The sequence below is a fragment of the Rhamphochromis sp. 'chilingali' genome (genome assembly GCF_963969265.1).
Source record: "Rhamphochromis sp. 'chilingali' genome assembly, chromosome: 10".
NCBI lineage: Eukaryota > Metazoa > Chordata > Actinopteri > Cichliformes > Cichlidae > Rhamphochromis > Rhamphochromis sp. 'chilingali'.
Window position 1 is genome coordinate 34,114,411 of NC_137937.1, and position 27,833 is coordinate 34,142,243.

The 27,833-nt window shown below is 38.1% G+C and overlaps 1 protein-coding gene across 7 annotated transcripts in view; it reads left to right on the forward strand.

The window, feature by feature from the left end:
- prdm6 (PR domain containing 6) overlaps positions 1–27,833 on the forward strand; it is a 119,930-nt gene that overhangs the window by 75,241 nt on the left and 16,856 nt on the right. For all 7 annotated transcript variants that reach the window (XM_080895261.1, XM_080895260.1, XM_080895263.1 and 4 more), the window contains exons 6-7: positions 4,396–4,520; positions 14,453–14,828. In XM_080895261.1, coding sequence (XP_080751387.1) covers positions 4,396–4,520; positions 14,453–14,828 — 501 coding nt within the window. The remainder of the gene's footprint in view (positions 1–4,395; positions 4,521–14,452; positions 14,829–27,833) is intronic.

Below are 27,833 nucleotides of genomic sequence, written 5' to 3' on the forward strand. Positions count from 1 at the left end.
TACCTTAATGGGCTTGCATGGTGCAGGGCTGGAAAAACTGGTAATACTGATCCAAGCTAAGACACATCCACATTATCAAACTACACATTTAATAACCTCTATCTATTTTTAAAAAAAGGTGTGTCAGGACATGAGTTCACTTCCCTGTTGAGTTCCTGGAGATGCTTTCAAATGATCCTCTTCTAAGACAAACAGGCTTTTATCTGAAAAGACTGATGAGGCAACAGAGCAGGATTCCTGCATTTATGTTCGTGCTCGAGATTCTCGAGTTACAAGTCGGTCTTTGATCCTTTAGACTCAGTCTGAAGTCATGACTTTATGACATTTTGTCAGCTCGAATGGTTTAACACATTCAAGCAAATGAAGACACATACGCACTCCTTGTGAGGTGTTGGAGTTGTGTGATTTATAATCCTGAACCGCGCACATGGACGGGCATGTGTTATTATTGAAAACCTGATTATAAAGCTTTTACCTTTGCTTTCTATGAAAACAGACAACAGAAGAAGATCAGACGCTTGACGACGCTGCCCCACTGATCTGCCAGACGAATCGTTTTGAACTCTGTCGGCTGCTGTAAGGCAGCAGGGGTTTTTATTTTTCATACCGCAGCCTGTTGGGCGTGTTTGATTTATAACACAGCCCCACCTGAAAGTAGTGGCATGTGTTCAATACGCATGTTTTCAATACATACATTTGTTTTAATGCATACAAGCTTCTGCATATTTGTGCACCCCTCTTTCTCCTTTTTTTCCGGGGAGGTCATTGGGTGTGTTTGATTTATAACCCAGTCCCTCCTAGCTGTGTTTTCACATGGATCCAAAAACACCTTACTCCTGTCACTGTGTGGAAAGAATTAATAAAACACACACATTCTTAAACGCAGATCTTCAGGACTTGTCTGGCTTCATTAACTCCTCTCTGACATTATAACACATTACAAGAGGGAAATGCCTCATTCCTGTTATCATAGTCATGAACATTTACATAAGCAGATCTTTTAGTACTCACGTAACCTGGAAGGTCCATTTCAGTCCCTCAGTGTCAGTTGATAATAGCAATTATCTGCAATAGTTTGCCAGGACTTCACGGTAGACAATGGGAAAGGTGTGCACTGTTAATAAACCGAAGTGAATTTAATTAGTGTAGTCCTATAAAAATCTTTCTAAACACACATCTTGCCACTTGATAGGCATCTTTGAAATACTTACTTAGTAGTATTTGTATTTTATTTTGTTTTTTACAAATTAGACTACTACAGCTGTGTCTTTGGGGGGCGGAGCCAGGGTCATTATCAACTACTATTAAACCAAAATAAAGTATTGCTGTGCTGAGTGTTATCATGCATTCAAATTGTGCAACTTTTGCAGGAATGCATGGTGATCATGGGAGCTCTAGATGTTATTGTTGCCATCAGTGTGTTTCAGTATCTTATGTTGTAAAAATCATATAAATCTTTTAAACTGATGAATCTGAGAGGAAGACCATTTTAAAGAGATTTATGATGCTTCTGTTTTCTGTTATTTTTGTCTCCCCCAATGTTAAGTGCAAATGTAACTTATATTTCTGTATTTCTAAGTCCTCCTTTTAATTTGTTTGTCTCTATGTTTGATTTTTACATTTTCTTCCATATCCTCCCTTGTTAGTTTTATGTTTCGTAACTTAATTAATTAAGCATAATGTCACTGGCTGACTCCCACCTCCCTCTCCTGTCTGTCTGATTTTGCTTTGTATCATCTTTAACTTTTTTGTGTGTGTGTTTTTCTGCTTTAACGTTTGTCCTCCTTAAATTCTCCAACTCTCTCTGTTTGTTCAACCCTTTCTTCCCCAGAGAGTCACTTGACCAGAAAAAATAAAGTTGTCTAAATTCTGATTGTATATCTTTCTATAGATACTTTCAGGAGAACTGATGTCTCCTTGAAGATACAAAATCAATCTAAAATAAATAAATACATTATTAGTATTGAGTGTTTCTTGGATGAGCAGGTTCAGTGTTGAGGTGTTTTTGAAACATCAAGTCAAATTTTATTAATTGAACATTTCTTATACTGAGGAACTTGGTGCACTTCGAATGGAAATTTAAAAAAAGAAAAAAAGAAGTTATGGTTTGTATTAAATGTAATTTGATTTCACTTTAAGTGGTTGTCACAAGCTGTTTGCACAGACTAGGTTTTCTGGCTCAAAGGCACTTTGGCAAAAAACAAAACAAAACAAGGGAGTCGTGAGGGAGTTGAACCTGTGACCTCTGTTACAATCTGGTCTGTCTGACACTGTACGGCCCCGGTGGGAGAAAAACATGTGGGAAAGTGTTTTAAAATAGTCTGGGTATGAAAATGTGGTTTTGAATGTGGATTTCGCTCATGTTGTTACAAAGATGTTTTTGGGTGGATGAGGTGTTTGTTTTAGCGGTGGTGTGACCCGGGAACCGACAGCCCAGTGGCTGCATGTTTGAACAATATAATGGTGATTAGTTGGTCTGAACAGAGTGAGAGACACCAGATATTTCCCATAAATCATTCGGATTTGGTCCGATGTGAAATTAAGCTGTTATCAGATGGGAAGCTTTTGTAAAATCAGACCTGGAAAGAGTCACCAACCACCTCACACCATCTTGTTTCCAGGACTGTTTTTATCCGAAGTAGGGTTTAAGGACAGTTTGTTCAACATTTTCATCAAAGTTGTTATCCACACATCTATAAATCAGGCATGCGCTTATCTTCGATGTCTTTTCTTTATTGTTTTAGAGAGCTTTGGTGCTGCTTCACTTCTAGGTAAAGAGTAAAATTACATGGCTCCTTGCAGGGAAAATTAAGTTACTTCCTTCCAGAAGTCCAGCGGTCTGTACCTATAAAAGAAAAATATGTTTAAGATGTGCTTTACACTTAATGGTCTGTGGCTGTCTCTGTATGTTTTTATATATAAACCTCTGCAGTCTATATAAACCTCTCCTCAGGGTGGGTTCCTCTTAGCCAGGTACATACAATGGCCTTCACTCTCCAGAGTCAGCACACAGTTAATGCTAGAGTCACACCACTGCTTGAAGACTTCTGCACAACCAAAGTTATGGAAAGGTCTGCGACCACATCTTTACAGCATCAGTCTGCTATCACGTTGTGACTACATGTGGTCAAGTTGGCAGTTACGTCCAATCTGTTTGTGATGATATTGTGATTAACCGGGAAAAATGACAAACCTGTTGCTGTCCACACACACAGAAATTTACTCTGAATGATCACATTCGGATTCCAGCCACGTTTTAAGGCAGAAATCTAAACATTCTGCCATAAATATACTGATGTTGCTTTTGCAAGAAGTCATGGATTTAACCGCACCCTTTGTTGAAACCTGTGTTCAGCAACCTATAGGACGTTGGAGGTCGCTTGAGTCCCATATTGCAAAGAGACACACTGCAGATAAGCTGTGCTCTATGGTGCAGAAAAACACGTATAGATTGAAAAAAATCTTTGCAGTGATTGCTGGCAATGTTAAAATTATATTAATTTAAAAAAATCAGTGAATAAAAAGTCTGTAGAAACAATACTCAACTTGAGAAAAATGATGAGACACCTCAGACTCGACAGCAAGTAAACAGCAATAGGCGAGTCTTTGTGGACTTTGTGTAATTGCAGACTATTCCAGAGGCTTTGGCAATAACAGAAAGCCTGCACGCCTTTAGTTTTTATATGTGAGGTTGGGACAGAGAGGAGCTGCTGGGAGGACGACCTCAGTGACCTGATCTGTAACCTGTAGGGCGCCGATCCACAGAGGGATAGATTAACATTAATGCTTTTCACTTTTGTTCAGCATTATTACTCTGAAAGTTTTTTGTTTGCTTGTTTTTTTTTTTTAACTGAACCACTATTGACCTCAATATTCTAATGCATATAATGTGGATATGTGTGTTCATTTGCATATAGTTTGGTGTGTTTTTTGTGTGTTCATAACTTTAAAGTTTTTATAGTTTTATTTGTTTTGTAGTTATTTTTCTAAATTGTAATTTTCTTGCAAAGCTCAATTATATATTTTTGAAACATCACACTTTATCCACAAATCAGTTCTCAGGTTTGCCAATGAATGAATTTGTTTATATATCAAAATGGTTGCATTTATCTATTTAGTGTTTATTTCTTAACTTCGATTCAGCTAGAGAATATTTTGGTTTTCCTTCAGCTCTTCTCAAGTAAAACACCTTATTTTTTCAGGATGAATGCCTGAATTATGCACTCCCTGCAACTCCCAAGAAATATCACTACATGTTGGGATAAATAAATAAATAAACTGCACTAAATGTCTACCCTGCATTGTAATTTAAAAGTGACAACATGACCTGAGAGAGTGGTGAAGTTTACTTTTGATGCACTTTTCAAACTAAACATGCCTGTGTCTGTATTGTAGATCCTGCATCTTCTACAGAGCATGTATGGATATCCCCAGAGGAACAGAGCTGCTGGTTTGGTACAACGACTCCTACACCTCGTTCTTCGGTATCCCGCTGCAGTGCATCGCCCAGGATGAAAACTGTGAGAAAATGTCTCAATAATCTAAGTTGACCTGTCTAGTGTATGTATATGTACATATACGTATAGTGAGATTGATAAACATTTTTTTAATATAAGCCTTAAATTTAGGCAAACGAAACAAAAAGACATTTACTGAATGTGTTTTTCTGTCCAAACTTTGTTAGGTCACACCTTCCAAATTTGTTGAAGTACAACATTATTTACATAGTTAAGAAAATGTGTTTAAAGGTCATCTGTTTCCTAGGAAGCAATAGGTTCACCTTCTTCAGCTGCCCTATGTTAAACTGAAGCACTAAAAATGGACTCGGATGTAAATTTGACTATGATATCTAAATGTCTGACACGTCCAAACATAAGCCAAACCTCTGCCCTGAAAACTGGCCTGCCTGCATTTAAAATCAGCTGTTTTCTTTGGCCATTCCTTAGCTTTTATTACTGACAGTATTTAAACTGGAGGAAATCTTTTGGCCTGCCACAAAAACAATGATACAAATGCATTTTCTTTAAAAAAAAAAAAAAAAAAGAAAGAAAAAAAAAAAAAGGGGATTTATTTGTCTGAAAAACCAAGCCAGCCAAAACAGGACTGGGGCAGGTCTTTTATTTGCTAAAATGTGGCCACACTGTGGGTTAGTGTTGACACACTTGCCTATTTTCCTGTCCTTAAGTCAAATGAAACTAAGGATGTTTTCCATCAAGACTTCTCATTGTTTTCTTCTTTGAAAACCCACACGTTTCTAAAGCTCTCTCTACTCCAGAGCAGGTTGGGTTCAACGAGCAGTGTGTAGGGACGGTACTTTGCTCAGGGGTACCTCAGGGTAGCCGTTCAGTAGAGTCGAACCCACGACCTTCAGTCAGGCAGGGGCTCTGACTGATCTGCACCTACGCAACAACTACTTCAAACCACTTGGCGAGTAGCAGTGAAACTGAGAAAAGTGGAAGAGTGGTCTCCCAAAATGGAGGGTGTTTGCCTTCAGAGTAAAGGTTATATATTGTAATTTAAATATACTTGTTGTCCAAATCTTGTGTTTTTAGCAGCAGCAGAACACCATTTTATCAAAAGTTCACCTCTCCCCCATGAGATAAGAAAACGCTGTGAGGAATTTTTGCACAAAAACATGAGAACCAGGACGAGTTGAGAACCTGTTCCACATAGTCCACTCTTTCATAATTGTCTGTCTCCAAGCTTATCAGTGTTTTTTATCAGTGTAGGTGTTTCCCTGAACGCTGAACATTGCAAAACAATGATGTTAAACTCATACCAAAGGAGCTGTTGCACACCTTTTCAGGATTTTTTTTTGTTAGAACTGTGAAAAATCCCCTCTCCCTGACAGTGTTATGAAGAAATCCTTACCATCCATTTTTATAGGTTTTATTCACTCAAAGCACAGGTGCATGTATTAATATTATCGCCATATTATCAGGAAAAAGCATAAATATTGTTACAGTATTGGGTTTTTGTCATCGTTTCAGTATCTTTTGGATCATTCCCCCCTAGGCACTATCCTTTTGAACTCATTGGAACAGATGTTTATCAAGAAGGTAACAGTGACTCAGATCCTTTACTGTATGCAAGAGTCATGCTTAGTCCACAAATGCCCATTGTGGGCCAGGAAAAACCCTGCTGAATCATATTCAAGCCTCGTTTCTGTTTCTACAGATCTACTTTTCCTACAAACGCACGAAACTGCTCAGGAATTAATACGAGAATTGATCAAAGAGCAAAATCGACGATTATAATAAAGTCAAGAAAAACTTCAACACCCATCCCTATTTTATAGGTGCTTTTTTTGGGCAAATACTAGCCAGTTATTTCATGCATTTTACTAAAATACTTAAAAGGTTTCATGTCTGAGTTTTGATTAAATTAGGTGAAATTAAAAATAATGCATAGGCAGCTTAGGTCTTTGTAAACACAAGTAATGCAACTGTGTGCGTTTGCAGTTTGCTGCCACAGTCCCGCCATGATGAACGATGGCATGTAAAAGACTTGTTCCATCTGTAAAACCAGTTTGTGGCTAAACGTCTCTAATTTGCAATCAGCAGCACGATCTCATTTCACTGCGACTCTGTGAAAGACGAGCCTCTAATTCAATTCAATTCAATTTAGATTCCACAGATTAAAAATCTTTTTTCATGTTTGGTTTTTTGTGTGGTTTTTTGGTCAAAGTTTGTTTTTATCCCCCTGCAGGGGCTTGCTCTGTCAAATCCACAGGAGAAAAAAATGTTTAAATGGAACAGATATAAACAGGCTGACTGAGCAGAAAACTGGAGGAGATGTAAACAAAAACAAATTAGTGACAGAGAAAAAGAGAGAATGGATAGAGAAGAGACAGAGGGGGGAGAAAGAAAGAAACTAAAGACAGAAGACTGGGGAGAGGAGGGACAGAGACAAATACAAAGCACTGATTGACAGAGAGAAATAAAGACACAACAAAAACCATTATCTCCGTGGTTTGAAGGAGGAATTGTGCACTGAAGATATGAACGTTTCATCCCACTTTGTGAACAACTGAGTGAAAAATGTGAAGCGAATTTTAGACTGATGGACATCCACGAGCCTGACTGTTGTTCTTTTTATGACTATGTGGACTAGTTCGTGGAGACTTTTCAAGCAGACCCCACTCCACTGTCAGGTCTCCAGCTTTTCGTGTCTGCAACCGAGTAACACAGGCTTTAGGGAGCCTCAGCCAAACAACCTGACTTTTATTGTTCTGGCCATCTGTTCAGGCTGGTCTTTTAAATCAGTTCTGATAATATATAAGACATTTTAACAAACACATAGAGAAGTTTAAGCCTGATTGGTAGGCAAAGGCAGTGTTGCCAACTCCTCAGGAAGGAAAATCGCTATTGGCTGTCCTAAAAGTCACTAGAAGTCACAAAATGATGTCATCACCTAATTTGCATAATTGGTCATGCTTATGTAATTGCAACTGACGCTTTAGGAGAGAGAGAAATAACATCGTGGAAGAGACATAAAGCCAGTAAAGAACACGCTAAATGCATTTCGAATATATTTAGAACTAAAATTAAATTTCTTTCAGCAATTATTTTTTTTAATGTCACAATTCCAACCCTCCTCCTTTATCCAGGCTTGGTACTGGCAAAAGTGACCCAAAATAAGCAATCTTTGTGTGTGTGTGTTTAAGTAGTTTTAAACCTTGTGATCCACAAAAAGTAACAGTAAAAGAAGAATATTTTTAACTATAACATTGTTAACAAACTGCCCACAGTAGCACCCTCTGCTTGTTGACAGTAAGAGCGACACGTGCTTTCACGTCAAAAGTCATAAGTCTCCAATAACACCAGAAAAAGTTGCCAGATTTGTCGCTAGTCGCTTTTTAGACAAAAAAGTCGCTAAGGGGGTCTGAAAACTCGCTAAATATATTTGTTCAGGTTTTATTGAAATAGTATCAGATTTAGAGATGAGGTGTTAATTCAGCTCTATGAACAGTCTGAAAAACATAGTCAGCAACGTTGTTAAATTGTGTTATACAGAAATATGTTTCTGTTAATTAGAGTGACTTAATTAGTATAAATGAAGTGGATAAAAATTTTAAAAATCCTCCTGTGTGTTCACAGTTGACATGGACCATTTACTGTCAGCATTTACGGGATGACAATTGAGACCTTTGAATGGTTTCTATTCATGTGAAGGCATCTGGTCCTCAGCAGTCCAGATGTACCAAACACACATTCATACACACACATACACACCCTGGCATCGCACAAACAAATACCGGAGGATTTGCTTTTGTTCCACCCTGCAGTGAAAAAAGTTTGTTCACATGAAAATTAAATGAAATTAGATTAAGCTTCTTTTGTGCAAACATGAAAAGCAGCAGTTCTGCTCCAAATTAAAGACATTTTGCTTCTAACTGCATTGGAGCAGTTAGTTTCTGTGGCATTGTTATCTTGTAATTGTACCCACAAAGGATGACTGTGACGTCAAAACACTGTACTGGAGACAGTAGGCTGTCCTCAGTGGAACAGACATTTAAAGTTTTGACCTTTATTAGTGCTCCAAAGGCTGCCTGAACACAATAAGACTGGGAAATGTCCAGTGCAGTCACATTGTCCTGTAGCTCTATCTGCTGTGTTTGGGTACAATAGTGTTCAAACTCTTAAAAGTGGTGACCATATAAGGACATCCCCTCTTATTGATGTAATACATATCAAAGAGCAGGAAAAAAACTGTCTAAAACTGTTTAGAGCAATCTGAGTTGACTGACTCACACATTCTCTGTCCTCGTTATCAGTGTTGGGCTTATTGCTACAAAACAAGTCTTGGATTAGACACTACTGGTTACTTTTCCTGAAACCAGTGCAGCATATTACTTAATTATATGTTAGAGAAAGAACGCATTATGTTACTTTCGTGCTATTCCATAACATGACCTGAAATGCACTGCCGCACAATTATCAGGTCGTTATATAAACCTGAGGCTACAGTAGGACACACATACAGTCGTTCTGTTGCTGTTTCCGTATGAACATAAAACCAACAAAAATGCAAAGCTGACAACAATCCGAAGAGACTTCAAACCGATCTTCCACAGTGACTCTACTTTCAAAGCATGCACAGGCAGAATTGGAGGCTACACGCTGCAAGCCTGGCTGCTCATCACTGCCTTATTTACCTGCTGAAGATCAGGCTCTGGACTGGTGCTCTGGACGGGTCGACATACACTCAGCTATAACATCACTCTGGGTTCTTGGCTAGCTCTGTGCTAGCATGCTATCTGTGCATATTCTTGCAGAGAGGCAGTGTTGTGTTAGCAGTATAATGTAGTTATTTCTGTCCTAATTTTACTATTACGCACTTATTCTTTCATGTAGTAAAAATAAAAAGGATGTCCATATCCCCTCTCCTCAAAAAAGCGGCACACTGATCCACTGTTTTCCTCCTCCCTGCACACAAACTGAAATCAGCTGTTTGTAGGTGAAGTGTGCAGGAAGGAAAATGCATGTGATGTTTTTTTCTTTCATTATTTCCAGCTGCAGTGCAGATAACTGAAGACCCTTTGTAAATCAAGTAATAACATAATTTTAACTGTATTGTGATTTCTGAATTTAGTATGTTAACTGAATTTTTGTAAAATGTAGTATGATTACAGTAACGTGTTACTTTGCAATGCGTTACACCTGCTACTGATCACTATTTGGAACTCTGGCCATGTTAAATATGAGCATTCACCACAGTATGTAACAGTAGTACAGAAAATAAATAAAAACATCATAGGACCCCTTAAAGTAAAGTCATATACACAAAGGCAAACGACAAACAACAGGAAACACGCACATAACATTAAACACACATTTCTCTATACTCTTGCTTATGTGCAGAGCTCAAGCACTCACAGATACATTAAAGATGAATCAAGATCCAAACCACACAACAAAGAAAACACACACACCCCATGGTTGTTTACTCATACATGTTCCATCCAATCACAGCCTGTCGGCTTGACGCTCCACAGCAACATATGCACCAGCAGACGAGGAAACATCTCAGAAAGACTCTGCTTTATCTTTCTTTTCTTTGCTCCTGCTCTTTATTTAGTTTTTTCAACTTCCCTTTATCCTCTAGAACTGTGAGAAATGATGGGAAAAAACAGGAAAATGGATGAAATGAGAGGGAAAGTGGAGGAGTCAAAGAGGCAAAAGATTGAAGAAAAGAAAGGAGAGGGAAGAATGATTTTGATTTTGTCCACCTCTGCAGTAAACTCCTCCATACTTCTCTTCTTTATGTGACGTATTATTATTACCAGTCTTATAATTGCCTCCATTGATTTTATGAAACTTTATAATGGCTGTAACGTTATGGTTATTGATTACCCAGCAAAGATTTGGCAACATAATCAGAACTGTACTTCATTCCTGTAAAGAGAGGAAGACACTCTGAGACGAACGGTGGCCTCTCAAGAGTCAAACTTCCTGCTAATTCAGTATGATATAAATGTACAAGACTGACGCATATTCTTATTATTTTTAACTTATTTCATGTAAATCCGTGGATGTTGGTCTCTCATGACACCCTAATGAAGTCAAGTAGCCCCCAGAGGTCATTTTGTAGGGCTGTAGCAGTGCTCCGCCTGTTCCTCCTTCCACAAAGGAACAGATAACTGTCCTTCTGCTGAGAATATTCAATTCTATGACCATGTCCAACTATCCACATGTTGACAGTCCATCTCCTGGTATCTCCTCATTCTGTAGACTATGCTGGGAGACATAACATATCTTCTTGTGGCAGCACGTGTGGTTACCCTGGAGGAGCTTAACTATTGGAGGACCTGAATGGCCTCCAGTCACTGTCTCATGTTACTAGTCATGAGAAGGACACTGATTAAAAAACAAAACCAGAGAAAAGTCAGTTGAGACGGATAAGGAGAGGGCAATGGTCTGTGGAGTGCAATCCTTCTCAGATGCCTCGCCGATAGCAGGCAGCCTGTCCCCAAACAATCACAGTCGGACTCAGACTTGACTGTATTTACACTCAAATACATTGGTGAAAGTTTAATAAATAATAAATAAATAATTGTCCTTCCACTGATTAATACAGACAGATTGACTGCAATTTGTTGTCAATCCTCCTAAGTCTTGACACTATGCTGAGAGACACAGCATACCTACTTACAATGGCACATATGATGTTGGCTCTAATTATGCCATCCTGGAGGCGCTGGACAACTTGGACAATCTAATTGGTGTGCAGGAAGTGAAACTCTTGTCATCAAAATAAAGAGTCCTTTCATAGTTTGATCACAATCAACAATGGTTGCTCAGTGTTCTTACTTTTTTTTGCTGTTGTTGTTGCCAATTACCAAGAGCAAGTAGTTCTGGTGACCCGAAGGTTGATCGTGGAACAACCGTAACGTATGGTAATTGGATAGGCCCTTGGTGGGAGGGATATTGTCTCCAAACAATTGGGCTCTTACTTGGAGTGACTGGAATCCATCTCAAATAGACTGGTGAAGGTTTGCAAAATAAGGTGGTCTAATTTGTTATCTAAGAATATGAACACATCAGTTCATCCTTTAATAGAGCAACTATATCACTGTTAAGCACCATAGTTCCACAAATAGATTGCATTTACATTTACAAACAGATAACACCAACTCCTTTGACAGATGAGTCTCATGATTTTTATTTTTATTTTTTATTTTTGGGGAACTTCTAGATATAATACATTTTGATGGCTGTAACATATATATTGTAAAACTGAATGACAAAGAGAGAGATACAAAAAGGGAAAAGAGGACAGGATGAGGAGAGGGCCTCAGATGATTCTCGTAATGAAGATGACATGGAAAAATGTTTGAATGAATACACAGAACTGATGGATAGGCAGACAATACAGAGGAAGATGAAACTCCAAGTTTAGGTGTCAGAAGTTGCTTTTAAAACTCTGTTCTGTGCGATGAAGACCAGCATCTCCTCCATTTGTATCTTTATGAGGGGCATGTAGGAGAGAACACACCCCTCATAAAGAAAGAAAATACAAACTCTGCAATGTTGCCAGCTGCATCTGCATAATTCTCTCATTTTGATGATGCATTTCATACGCAATCCAAACCGTATTGACCTGCATTTTTTGTATATGCAATGTTGGTTGCAACTTACAAATGGTGTAATTATCTCCTCATCAGGTTATTAGAGGATCAATCGAGCCTGGTGGCCTGATGGCAGAGGTGAGCTGATGAGGGATGGAAAATGGTTATGACGACTGAAGCAGCAGATCTCAGAGAGAGGGGTGTTTACTCATGTAAAATGATGCAATCGAAATGATGCGAAGAAATTCAGAAAAACTAAGAAAGCCAGAACTGTTGTTTATGCATTAGTGTGTGGGTAGAGAAGGAAAAATGTACCCAAGAATAATAATAACAAAATGGACTCACAAATTACCCAAATGAGTCTAACTAAAGAAGTCACAAAATAAGCTATTTGTCTTCTTAAATAACACGTTATGAGCATCTACTGGTTTGTCTGGTTAAGTTCAAGGATGTAAAACAACTTGTCCAATAGTTTTCCTTCCTCCCAGTCTGCATGCCAAGTTTTCCCAAGCAAACCAGTTTTACAGAATGAAAAGCAAAACCCTCCACAGTGAGTTAAAGTAAATCAACCCTCTTAATGCAATTTCAAACATGATGAAGGGTTATGGACTCCAGGTCTGTCAGTTGGTCTGACCACAAAACAGAACACAGCTGACTTCTGGGTCAAGTGAGGACAGCTGGCATCAACCAAAATCTAATTTACACACTTTTATATAATGTGTTTTTTCCTGTTAATCTCATTGTAGTTGACTGTTGTATTCACCAGCAACACTTTATCCAGAATCTGTTTTTCCTATCGGTCTAATGGATTTATTATGCCAGCTCCTGTGTTCATTTTTTTTCTCTGAAGCACTTACTATATTCAATTCAATTCAGTGTTATTTGTATAGCACCATATAGCAGTCATGTCAAAGCAGTCATTTTGTACTGTAACATAAGGGCCCAACCACATCAGAAAAAAAGCTCCAATGACCAGAACTGGCCCACGAGTCTGGTCAATCTGACCAGCATAAGGTAAAGGTAAAACCATCAAACCCCACAAAATCAAGAAGAGGCCTTGTTATAGTAAGGAATCTCAATTCAAGTGACACACTTATGTAGTGTAACCAAAAAATGCCAACATTTGCATAGAATGTATTATTTTCATCGTAACCTGCAACCATGGTTGCAATTATTAGCATGCTAGTGCTAGCAATATCACTCTAGGGCCCTTTGCTTATTTTATCTAAATCTGTGTGGGTTTCTACACCTTGAATTGAATTGAATTCTATAAAACAATAAATAAGTTGCTCACCTCTGCTCTGTAGGCGCAGTGAAAAAGGAAGGGTGTGTATTATGGGAAGTCCCACAGCAGTTTGAGTCTATAGGAGCACAACTAAAGGATGCTTCAATATCAACTCAACCAGCACTAACAGTAAGCCTTCTTAAAAAGGAAAGTTTTGAGTATAATCTCTAAAGTAAAGAAGGTGTCTGTCTCCTAAATTTAAACTTGGAGATGGTTCTTTGGGAGAACTTCATGATAGCTTGTTGTCGCATTCTTCTATTAAAAACTCTAGGTACCAAAAGTAAGGCTGCAGTCTGAGAACAAAATGCTTTATTGGGACAGTATAAGACTATGAGATCTTTCAGATATGATGGGGGCTAACTTTTTATATGAAAAGGACTGGTAAATTTAATTCTGGATTTAACAGTGAACTAGTGAAGGGAACATTTTAGAATGTTTGAGTTTCTGGAATGAAAGCAAAGTTTAAAGTAGAAATGTTAGTAGTTCTGTAAATTAAAACTCATCTGTAGTAGCATCATGCTGGAGGTCCATTTTTTGACCCTGAAACATAGCTTTTGCAGCTTTCTGTCTTCCCTGAGAGGAAAACAGTGAGTCGCTGTACTAACATAATTCCCATAATTCCATTCATTGATACCAGGAGCTGCAGTTTGCCCCGGGCTGGTCAGCCAGCTCTGGTCTCAGTTAGGACAATAAAGTTCTGGCTTTCCTTTCCTTTCCTTTCCTCCCATCAAAACAGCTAAACCATACTTTTATCTATTAAGCCCAGCCCACTGACAACAATCCAACCTATAGGGACAGATATCATTAAGGGCCACCTGAAAGAATAAATGGTTTCATCCATTTGTTTGTGTTCAGGCCAAGAATATTTTTCCAGTCTTGCACTCTTGTTTGATCCTGTGCTGCAGTTTTGAAAACTTTAACAGTCCATGTTAGCATTGCTAGTCTTCTGAGTGCCTTCCAGCTATTCCTCCAAGTCAAAATTTTAAAGAACATCTTCATCAACATTAACTTACATCATTTTCCTCAGTTGTTGGCAGTTGTTGGACTCTCTTTTTTTCTACTTAAAACCAAATCATTTCTGTTTTTCTTGTGTCCAGTAAATGTCCCAGCCACAGTGGTGGAGGCCATGACGAGGCAGGAATCCCTCCAGTCCTTCAGCAAAAACGGCAAACCCTCTTCCTCATCCTCTTCATCGTCCTCCACTCCGTCCTCCACCCTCATGCGCTCCATGGTCTTCCCCCACTCCCCCTGCCCTCGGAGTTTCTCCCTGTTGGATAAGGTTGGGGTTCAGTCGGACTCCAGTTTTGGCCAGTTGGGGTCAAAGAACCAGAGAGTCCTGGCAAGTCCCACATCCACCAGCCAGCTTAGCAGTGAGTTCAGCGACTGGCACCTGTGGAAATGTGGCCAGTGCTTCAAGACCTTCACCCAGAGGATCCTGCTCCAGATGCATGTGTGTCCGCAAAATCCTGACCGGTAAGACAGTGGTTTTAGGTACTTGACAGTTTGTCTCAAGGCTGTTGTAATGCAGGATAAACTGACACTAAAGGGACACAGTGTTGGTTTGAGAATGACTCCAAAAACTTTTCTTTATGTCTGAAACCTCAGGGGATCAAAATCTTTTGATAGCTTACAATCAACATTGTAAGCAACTGTGTTGTACCAAAGCCCTTAAAGAAGGTAGAAGGACTTCGGCATAATTTAAAATGAGTTTTAAATGAATAAAGGCGATGATTTTAACTGTAAACAAAGCACGATCTAGAGATAACGTGTATAATCAACATAGGTAGCAAGTGCCAAGTGCTCATATGTCCAGAAACGCCATTTTCAGTCAAGAATTTGGCTTCGAGATTTTGGTCTGTACCTACTGGCAGCTTGAAAAGAAATACTTTTTTGGCACAAAGATGACACTTCACCACATCAATGTCTTTTGTATTATAGTGTACAATACTTTGTGTAAAAAGAAAAAAATATGACCCTCAAAGTGACAAAGTGTCAGATAGTTGTTGCTGTTTTCCCAGAGGAAGCCAGCAAATCTGATGCGTTTGCTGTGATTTATGACTCTCATTGTTCCATCATGGCACTATTTGTGTGTGACAGAAAGTGGGAGTTTGGGGATGAGAGTGAAGAGTGTGTAAAAGTGTTTGAGTGTGTATAACATCTGCCAAGTTAATTATATACAGCATGCGTGGAGTGTGTGTATGTGTGTGCAAAAGGGGGACACAGGATGTATTGGAAATTTTTTGCTTAGCTTTATTTTTGTGGGGAGAGTCAGAGCGGTGTATAAATCAGCGCTGTGCGTCACTGAGAAATACCTCGCCTTACGGTGACGGGGCCAGGAAAACAGATGCCACTTATTCAATAAACTAATACTCATAGGGAAGAAAAATGTGGGCTGGATATGGAGGAGGGAGGGAGAGTCGATGGGGAGCTGCCTGTCAATAGGAAGGTTTTATGGGACAGAGGAGCAGATAAAATTCAGCTGAACAAGCCAAACAGAAACAGTCCTGGACCTCCAAGGCCATACTGTACCGTTCAGGTGAACTGGAATTATACCAGTATGCCCATGAGGCAAAGTCATGCCCCAACATAAGCACTAATCTTTTTCTTAAAGTTGCACCTAACCAGACTATTATATGCATCAAATGATGAAATTTATGTTTTTCTGCTGCACCATTCTTCATTGTACAAAGGACAAGAGTTGTCAATCTGTATGTTTAAGAGGTTCACTCTCACCCTGGCCATCAACTCTTTAGTTTGCCACCTTCTAAAAGCAGTACCAGAAGACTAAAGAATAGCTTCTTGGGCCATCAGGCTATTCAACACCCAAATTAAACTCTAAGCATTCACTGAACAAGTGCAATAGCTAAAATACCTCTAGATATCATCTATTCTGCTTTCTACCTGTGCCATTGTCAAAGCTGCTGTCATTAGGATTATTAGCTATGTATTTATTACTTTATTTTTATATTTTATTACTCTTTCATTCAAGTAGAATGATTTCAGCAGTGCTTCCAGTTCCGTTGCATGTTTGTGCTTATGAGTACAATGAAGCTTATCTTATCTCATCTCTTATCTTTTATATTTAAGTTCATAATATGAATGAAGTTGTGATAATAGAAAGTAAAGAAAATCAGAAAAGCTTCTGTTGGACACCAACTCATAAGTCATCATAGTGTATCACTGTGGGCTCTGTTTGGCCAGGTGTTTCACAAAAATGCGCTCTATGAACTACCACTATCCCTACAAGTCATGACATGCTGATAATGCAAAACTGGTATTAGTTTCTTACATCCTGTAAAGGTCTTTAAAGTGTAAACAAGCACTCAATATACCCCATGTGTGAAATTTTTCATTGACATCAAATATCCAAGATTAAACGTAGAACACTAACGGCTGAAAGTGATAGTGTTACAAAACTCATGTTAGTGTTGTAGGGTTAAGGTAAGTTGTAGGGAAGAATAAAATGTTCAATTAAATATCGATTTGATTAAAATGTTAGCTTCTGAAATGAAGTTTAACAGCATCCATCCATTTTTGTCCACTTATTCAATTCAGGGTTGCAGGGGGACTGGAGCCTATCCCAGCTATCATAGACAATGAGTTGGGGTACAACCTACAGGGCCAACACAGAGAAACAGACAGCCATTCATACTGACATTCACACCTACAGCCAATTTAGAATCATAGTTTAACTCCACTAACTGCATATCTTTGGTCTACGGAGAGGAGCCGAAGTACCTGGAAACAACCTAAACACACAGAACACCTCTGGCCAGATGTTGGAATTTAACCCAGGACCTTCTTGTTGGGAGACAACACAGTGCTGATCATTGCAGCTCACAGCAAGAAGGTCCCTGTTTTAAATCCACCATCTGGTGCAACAGCTGTACTGCCCTAACAACATTCAAACACTGTTAAATTTGATAGTTGGTTTTAACTTTTAAAAATTATGGAAACTCGTTGCCTCAAAAAAAAAGCAAATTATCAGTATTGATGTAATGACAACAGAGTTGACTTTGATGTTGACAAAGCCACCAATGACAGATGCATATTTGATGGGTAAGTTACAGATTTCTGTTTTTCCTCTGCAGATTTGAGTCTTTAGATTCTACTACCAGTATTGTAAGGTTTAGTTTCTTCTTCCAGTATGGTTTCACTAGTAATAAAAGCTCATCTCTCACTTTGATTTCTAACAGCTTCCCTCACTTTCTCCTGGCCTCCCTCTCCCCCTTCATACATATTTATTGATGTTTACTTGATGGGAACATTTGGAGCTGAAGACTGATGGCTCTTTATATCAGCCTAAAAAAAGGGAAAGAAAAAACACTGCACACCTCCTCTGAGCTCCATCTCTTTCCGATTTGTTTTTTTTCTGCTGACTGTTTCTTTTTCTGAACTTTTTCTTCTTCTCTGTCATTTTTTTTCCCCTCTGTGTGTCATTTCAACAGAATCCATCATCAGAGGAGCAGTTTGTTTATGTCAGCGAGGCCTTGGAAGTGCTTTCGATTCAGCTTTAAACTGGTGTCGAGATACAGGATACTGTTTAAGTTTTGTGATGGCAATGAGTGATGAATCAGGAAAAAAATCAGATCATAAATGGCCTGCGTTTCCACTTATAGCCTTGACATATTACAAAAGCAGTGCAGTGTAAACCACAGCAATGGACTAAATTAATAACCACTCCTTTTATGATTGATGTGTTTACCGCACTGGTGTTTAAAGGAGTCATTAGTGCTTTTAGGGAAAGTTGGATATTTTTGCTAAGCACTTTGATCTCCACAGTTCACAATTCAGGTCTCATTCTGGTGGCTGATGTTGTTTATGAGTAAGGCCTGTATTTGTATATGGACACAATCACGCTTGTATATCGGAGGACAGAAGGTTTACAGCCGATTGAAAGTGTATCATCACAGAGCCCGACTTTATGGAGGAATTAAATTTTAATTTCTGTCATTTGTTTCTGGCATCTAACAATCCCTTGTTGGTGGTTTGGCCTGATTTCTCCAGCTTTCCAGCAGCCCAGTTAAACATTTAAAATTCTCCATTACTCACGTAAGCGCTACAATAATGAGAGCATTGAGGCATTTAAATGTTCTAAGGTTTAATGTTTCTCAGTGGAAAAGCCGAAAAACCCTGAACCGAGATAACTGATAGAGCGAGAAGTTTTCCTAGACATTAATCGTGTTAAATATTTTTTTTCCTTGATTATAATACCACTGGGGAGGGACATCATGATATTATATATTCTCCACTTGATTATTAACCCTATGATGCTTTTGCATCATATTTGATACATGAGTTTCTGAGACCTCTAGCTCATCAACATGATTGATGCTTGTCATAATTCCAAAATGTTATGTACAAAACTCTTTTTTTTGTCTAAAATTAACATTGTTGTTAACAAAAACTTGCCAAAGACGCCCAATGTATCAAATGTGATACAAAAAATATATAATAAATATATCATTAACAACATGATATAGCAATAAAGCTTTTGTGAATTTTGTTATAAGGGTTAATAAACATCTCAGTTCCAAAAAAATAAGAATTTTCAGGCTATTTTTTGATGGGTTGGGTGTTACAGGCTAATCAAGTAGTGAATTTTTTTAGCACCTGTTATGTCTGTTTTACACCGACATGCATCCCAAAGGAAAAATATAAATATGATAGCAATATTTCATTTTTAATCATCGTGTTTATCATATGTACAAGTATATATGGCAAACCCTAATTCCCACTTGATTTGATTTTTATTTATGTATTTTTATATATTATATTTGATGTTAATGTTGATCAAATGGCAGTCCAGGTCAACTGATGGCTCATCTGATAATTGTTGACATATCCAATATAGCCTACTTAAAATACAAAATTTAGCCTTAACCAACCCACCTCCACCCCAGCTCCTCCTTTTTTGGTGGCTTCATTTAGCTTAACCCCAAAATAATCCAAGATGTGTTATTTTGTCTTACCATTTTTTAGGATTACAATTTTATATTTTTTAATTTAATGCTAAAAACATAAGCGTTTCAAATATTTTTGACGTAAATGTGCTGATTTTACAGATAACATTTTTCTGGGATACCCAACCAGCATACCCAATAGCTAAAATTTTTGCCAATCAAAAATAAAAATATTCAATTTTAGTAAAATAAAGATCACCAAAGCATTAACAATCTATTTGTAATCTTTTGAAATTTTACCCCCACAAATTCATCTATTCAACTGAGTTTCACTCTGTTCCTGGTCAGCCAAACCCAATTTGCAATGATTTAAAGTCCTGTTAGAGGGGCCTGCCCCACAGTTTGAGAAACCTGCCACTGACTTTATATTAGCACTCTGGTAGACTATTCTTCATTAATATATCAGCCTGTGTTTGGCCTTAATTCTTGGAGCTTCATCTGTCACTTTTCACTGCATTAAGCTTCTGCTGTTTTGTCCAATCACCCTTCTCTAATGATCTAATTAAACTCTTCCCAACACTAACATTGTTTGAGTAGTACACATTTTGAATAAATAGTTATTATAGAATAATACCATGTATAAACTTAGTCCCAATACAAAATGGAGCAATAATCAGCTACCATTCCACTAAGCTCGTCATCCTATGCACAGACTCCACCTCCACTATCTTGGTGTAAATAGTCCTTGCTCTGCTCTGCAGCATCAAACCAGTTCTCTGCTTGCCTCACGTTCTGGTTAGAACTAATCAACTTGGCAGTTGCTTCTCCAGCTTGTTGTAAGCAAAACAAGTATTACTGTCTCCAGCTAACGGTCAAAATGCTAGATGGTGAGGGACATGTGATGGAGTTAATTAATTATATCTTGCACTCCTTTATCTTAGCGGAGTAAACCATAGCTCACTGGGAGCATTGGGGGGGGGGGGGGGACCAGTGGTGGTAATTAACATCTGAAAGTGTTTCTCTGTGAATTAAATATAAATATAAAACCTCTGGACTGCACTGTGACTGGTTACACATTTAAACCTTAGTTGTCTCTTGAAGAATCTGAATGCTCAGAGATGTTTTACAGAAGTGTAATGGATTTATCAGTGTTAAAACCAACACACTTGTTCATGTTTTCAGCTGGGTCTCACTTGCTGCTCTGTGAGCTGAGAAAATTCTCAAAACACAATTAACTCAAAATGTTTGCATGCCAGGCTATAACGAGGCTGTTTCTTTGTGTTACTAAACAGTTGACATTTAGGAGATTTATCACCCGGCAGTGAAGACATATTTGCATTTAACACTAACACAGATGTGTGTTGTCCCTGCTGGACATACAGATGTGTTGAAAAATAGCTTTTTTCTCTTTTCAATGTGTAGCCGCAGGATAATGATTCATCACTGTGATGGACGGGCTTGTAGAAATTTCTTCAAAGTCTATTTTTATCTGTCATGTTTGCCATTATAATAAACACCTACTTTGTTTTGCATCTGCATGCGAGTGAGTTTTGTTTAGTATCAGTAAGTAAAGCTCTGTGGGCTGGCAGAGCACACTGGAGCAAATTTTAGACCCTCAAGTCTCAGGTGGTTTTACTTTTTCCAGTTTAAAATGCACCAATGTTCCCATGTGCTTATCCGTAATCGCTTTTATTTGTTTAATGTAGTTTGGTCATATTACAGTGCTTAGAGGCCTGGGACATTTTCAGCCACCATTTCTGAAAACCGAAGCAGAAAGCTCAGTGTACCCTCAGACCATCATATAAATGAAACCCGTGGCTGTTAAGTGAACTGCAGTCAGTAAACCGCTGCTCACATTTGTCAGCTGGCATTGACAAAAACATTGCTGAGACATGCACAAGACTGCCTTGCACAATTAAGTTGCTCTGTCATGTATCACTATGTTGAATACTACCTGAATAATGACAATAGCATTAGCTTGGATGTGACCAGCGTTGGGCAAGTTACTTTGAAAAAGTAATTAATTATTCTTACTAGTTACTTCTTCAAAAAAGTAACTGAGTTAGTAACTGAGTTACAAGATTCTAAAAGTAATTAATTACTTGAAAAGTAACTATTGTGTTACTTTAAAAAAAATGTTTAACCTTCTGGGGTCCAGGGTATAATTGGTCATATCTTTACAAACTGGTGTTAAAAATTGATGTCATTCTTTTCAGCACAACCTCACGTGTCTGAATTTACAATTATGTTTTCATTTTGACTTACTGTATTAACTCAATTGACCTAAAATCAGACAAAAAACATAAAATCCGAGTAGAAAAAGTAATATTTTTTACTGTAACAACCACAAACATGTTTATTGAATCATATTTCATAACTTTAAATGCAAATATAAATTGTCAATTTTAAAATCCTATGCACAAGTTTTGCAAACAAAGTTATTTGCAGCCGTTTACCTTTTACCCTAACTATTTACATAACAATCAGGTCTTCTGCATTAAATAAGATGCCAAACAAATTATTTGTGCCACTCCAAAAAAATTATTTCTGTCCACTATAAAGGAGAAAATCACATACCTGCAGGTCTGACAGCAGGTGTATTACTCCTGTTCTCTACCTGAAGACAGCAGTCATCTCATTGTTTTGACACACAACACAAAACTATCCACAACACTACACACTAACTACACAAGACAACACATTAACTACACACTACAAACACAGTAAACGTCACAAATCTCTCACATCTCAAAACTCGCTCTCTCTCTTTTTCAGCTCTCTCTCTGTCACACACACAGTTACTCCTAAAACTTCCCCGTCTTCCTAAACAACCAAATGTCATGTTGCCATATCATTTTTGATTGGTCGACATGGTGCATTTTTCCACCAACACGAAAGGGTTTTTTGATTTGTTTATTTATTTTTTGGTCATAAGCAGAGAGTGCTTGCTAGCGCTGTCCTTAGACAGTAAACGTGACAAAACTATTCAGGAAAAACGCCGCGTATATATTGTTTATCATGACTCTGGTTTTACGTGGCCTATCACCACAATTTAAAAACTGGTATATATCACCTTGTTGCTTTGGCGTCTTGAAGTGATTGGCTTACGACGACTACTTTATTCTTCTTCAGCCAAACAGCAGCACTCATGTGATTGTTTTGCACTTACTCCAGGTGTTGTGCCAAAAAGTGATCGACGGGCAGAAAGTGATTACCGTCCATGGGAGCGCGCGCAGCTGCTTAAAGCTGTAGCGCCCAGATTACTTACAGCTACTTCCATGCAACTGATATAAGATGCAGTAAGCAGAAGACAGCTTCAACTGTCTGTTTGTTGAAAAATAGTAACGCGACCGCACGCACCGCATTTTCTTGTTAGTAACGGTAATGGCGTTGTAACGATAGAAATAGTAATTAGTTAGATAACTTGTTACTGAAAAAAGTAACGCCGTTAGTAACGCCGTTATTCCCATCACTGGATGTGACAAAGCTTCTAGTGCCAGCTTCATATTGTATAGCTAAGTTACAGCTAGCTTTGGAGAGCAAACACTAGAAAGCAAATGATGGCATATACATAGGTTAGTTTTATGTATCATGTTAACTGGTCAAAGTGAAGCTAAACAATTAGCATATCCACTCAAACATTCACTAATTCATTTGTTTCAGAAATCCTTCAGTCAGGACATGGTATATTATATTTAGATGGAAACTAGCGAGCTACCTCCCTGCTAACTTCTAACTACAGAGAGATAATAAATTCGATTTCCATGGATGCCTGGATGTTAAACTTAATTGTTACACCTGGTAGAGCAGCCACACTGATCATTTTATTACAGATGAAAGAATTTAGACAGTTTTCCAACTCTCAGCGATCCTGCAGTGATCGTTGACTTATGGACCTGCAGCGGAGTTTGGGCCCAGACACGGCTAATGACGTCAGACTTAAAGACCGGATTGCTGAGACATAGCAAACACTCATACACGTCAATCCTGAGTCTTTAACATAAAATTGGTCTGTTCATTCAGGGCGTGATCATAAATGCATCAGTGAAAAAAGTTGCAAAATGCACATTCAAAGCTGACATTTACTGCAGATATTACAATGGCGGGAAATCCATCATTGAGTATAAACAGAAAATGGTAAATTGGTAAAATCACCCAGTGTTGTTTGGGACCCATCAGTAGATCTTCTTAATAACTATGTTTTCCTTTTGAACTACAATACCCATAATGTATGTTCAGTACTCCCTGACCACATACACACTAAAACAGACAAAACACACAAAAGGCATTATCTACAATGACACAATATTGGCTGTTTGCTTAGTTTTCTTTATGAGGTTGGTTTGATGAGTACAGCTAGCTGATGAGAGGACATTATGTGAACTTTCTGCTCTAATAGATCAGTCAATAAGGTTTGAAAGAAAAAGAAAAGACAGAGAGAAACAAAAAGACATGGATACTGGAGGATAAAAAACAGCACATAAAAGAAAAAGGAGTTGTGTGTGTTCACGGTTGTCTTCCAGTGATTTTGTTTGTGCTAGGATGTCCGTGCTCCACTCACATACATACATATTTTTATGTGTGTTCAGAGGGCCATTGATTCTGTATTGACGATGTGGGAGCAGTGATTTATAGCTGCTGGTCTCAAGGGAATAATGTCTTCATATGAGGCAGACAGAGGAGACGTCCTCACAGCACAGATATAACTCCATATGGATTAGACTGAGTCCATGCGGGTCAATCGACACACTTCACTCTGCATCACTGCACGCTGCAAATAAACACACACACACATATTCACTGAGTCACTGAGGTCCTAAATCAAATTAAAAGCTCAGAAAATGAAAACATCATCTGCAAGCAACCGATTTAACCCCCAAACACATAAAAATATGAATGTGATGCTGTCAGAAATGTAGTGGTTAAATATTGTTTTTATTAAATCTAGAAGCAGATATGTTTGTCCTTCTGTAAAAATAATCTTACAAGCTAACACTTGTCACGCTCACTTTGTTAGTCTGCATCCAGAAACTGCATGAGTGCAACTCACAAATGCATACCTGCTATAAAACAGCACAAACTCTAAGGTAATTCTATTGAAGAAGGTCCAAAAGCAGCAGGAGCAGCAGCAGAGACATGGTGAAAAGGTCCAGTTCAGTGACTCCAATTAATGGAGGTGAAACCTACAGTCAGAGCAGAACATCCACCTGTCAGTCAGACCAGCTGCACCCCTGGTAATGCTAATGATGCATTGTGTTTGGTTTTGTTTGTTTTTTTGGATGAACTCACTTTTGGAGCCTTAAATGGCCACTGATCATACTGCAACTTTTGGCACAGTGGTGTTTACTGTTTGCTGATAATCCTACAATTTTTACAGATGTTACAACATCTGTACATTTTTTTAAAAAATGACAAAGAAAATGTTACAAACTGATTAGAAAATAGACTTTCAAATAGTGTTTTTGTAAGTTTTTTCCACCGCTACTGCAAACCTCAGGTTGTCTAGAGTCTTAGTGATTATATTTACCCAGGCTTTTATTTTGAAGTCACAAGGGAAAACTCTAACCCACAGGCCCTTGCTTCATAGTAATCTGTACAAGCAATATGATGGACAGACTTTTCGTCTGGGCTCAAATTGTGGTCATGAGTATTTCACACGCAAGCGAGCGAACGTGAGCGCAGAGTTTTACACGTAGTTCTTTGGTTTGTATCTGGACCTTAACAAAAAAAAAAGCAACTTGTGTAAATATTTTTTACAAACATACAAATAGATGCACAAACGTAAAATTTTCAGATATTTTTGTTTACAAGGTTACAAAACTCAGTTCACAATATTTATAACCACAATTTAAGCCCATAATTTCACTGCCTGCGGTCTTGCAGTAGAGCAGTCATTTGCATGTTTTTGTCATCGTGTGAAGTTCCCACTTCACCACACACCGTTTAAATGTTTTTCTCTCCAGTCTACGAGAGATCTGATCAGCAACGCTCTTACTTTCCATTCGCCTGTCCACCTTCTTGACCTCTGACCTCTCTCTGATGCTATGAAAACATGTATGCGAGCCAGAACGTTTCATTCCCATGTAGTCTCAGTAGTGAGGTCTGGTCGGCATGCAGTCGGTCTCTCACACACGCTGCCTCTTTCATCAGCTCATGTGTTAAAGGTGTGGACACAGCGACATGTTGACTCTGACTCTGTTGTTCCTACCACATGTTGTGTTGAAAGCTGACACGAGGTTTATTGTCCTGAACCGTATTACACGGATGTGTTGAAAATGGCTAATTTTACAGATCTCACATACACACACAGGCTAAGCTAAGCGTGAAAAACACAGCAGCTAATCGAGTATCCAAACTAAGCATTATTAACTTGTCCATTTGGTGTTTTTATTACCTTGTTGCGTTGTTGATTTTAGACATATTTGGCTGTCTGTGCTGTCGACACAATCGGACTGAGTAACGACTTGATGCTAACGGCCACTGAGAGAGACGTGATACAGTTAGCCAGCAGTCCAAATGGAGCAGCTTCGTTTGTAGCAATAAAAAGAGAAATGGGGAGAGGTTCATGAGATCAGCTGTAACAAAGATGAAGAAAAGACTGAAATAACAACTTCTTACAAGAATTAATACCAAATTAATTCATTAATTTGACAGTAAAATAAGGAATTTTTCATCATAAATGTGAAATGCTCTCCAGTGTGTCTATTTTTTTGACACATGAGCTTAAGCTTCTGACAAATTATAATGAACACTATTTGGAAAACATAAAAGTTGTGAAAATTGCAGTCAAAATCTCTCATATTTGTAAAAAGCATGTCCAACTGTGTACATAGACTGTTTATAAAGGTTGGACTTCTCAGGCATTTGCAACATTTAAAATGTGTTTTGTTACCAAATTTTAAATCCTTCTTGTCACATAATTATTAGGCTCCATCTATGATGTTATGATAGTATATCCAAGTAGACATATCAGCCTCAGACTGCAGGCTTACTTGTGGTTTCTGTTAGGATGCCTGGGTCGTTGACCCAGGGTTTTTGAGTTCATTATATTATTTATAATTTCTAGTCTTTGGGTTTTTGTTAGAGTCATGTCTTATGGTTTGTCTCTGTGTAATCCTTAGTTGCTGTCTCCCCTGTCCGCTATATCCCCCGTGTCCAGTCAGTGTCTGTGTCTGCCCTGGTCCCACGTCTCTGTTCCCTCTGTTGTAGTGCCTGCATGTGAGTCTGTGTCTTTGTTCAGTCTGTGTTTCCTGTTTTAGTTTGAAGGTCTCTGTCTTACCTCAGTGTGATCAGTTTATGCTTCCTTGTCTCGTCAGTTCTGATTTGCCCCAGAAGTGTTTCCCTCCTGTTGTCCATTCCCTGATTGCTCCCTCTATGTATTTAAGCCCTGTGTTTCAGTTTGTCATTGTCGCGATCTACCCTTATCTAGCTGTGTAGGTGTATTTTGTAGTCTTAGTTTTGGTACCCTTTTGAGTTCAGCATTAAAGCTGTTTTGAGTTACTTTCTGTCTCCGGAGTCTGCACTTTAGGTCCTTTTCCTGCCTGCACATAGCCATCACATAACAGTTTCTAGAGTTTCGTAAAGTAGAATGGGAGGCAGCTATCAGACTCCTGTACAGCTCCCAGTTTTGATTCAAGAGACAGACCTTGTCTTCGTTTAAGATTTCCTTTGTCATAAAGCTTATAGTTAGAGCTTGATCGGCTGACCCTGAGCCTCACTTAGTTATGCTGCTGTAGACCCCATGATACACTTTCCACTTCTCCTCTGTTCTCCTAGTTAATGTTTTCTTACTTTTAGACTTTTTTTAAATCCTGTTTGTTAGTAAAATAGTCACAAGGAGCATCCCTAAAATGGAGATGTGTCATACACTCAAAAAAATGAAACGTTGACTTTAATTAAAATTATTTTGTCAACAGGTTCCACGAAATTGAATTATGTTAGTTTAAAGCAAAAATCTTTAGTTCATCTAATTTAAAAAAAACTATTTAAGATTAACAAGACATATTTAAGACTAACTAAATCAAGTTATGTTGTATGAACATAGATGATATATTTTCAGGTTAGATAGTTTAGATTAGTTACTTCAACACATTTCTTATTTGTGGCAGTAAAATGTTAAATTTAAGTTAGATTAATTCAAATATTATATTTTCAGCCACCTTGTGCTTTATTAGTTTTACATAAATCTATTTTGTCAACAGGTTCCACACAAATGAATTAAGTACATCCAACTTATTTTTTAAAATTTATTTTATTGCCAACACATTCAGTGAGCATTTGTGTAAACCCAGTCCAAAATAAAACACAACAGCTCATTAGGGTTAGTAATTAACAGTATGTAGACAGATGCAACATCAAGACTTTAAATTAAATGTCTGTATCTACCAGAAATAGAAGAAAAAAAACCGCATTGAAGATCACATAACACATTGATAAGATGACACTTGAGTTATGCACATGTGATGCTAGTAAGGTCTGTGAGTGTTTTTTTCTTTTAGTGTCTAAAATGGATAGCAAAGTTGCTATTTGCAATGATTGCTTAGGGTCAGTCCAGTAACACAATGCCAATGAAGTG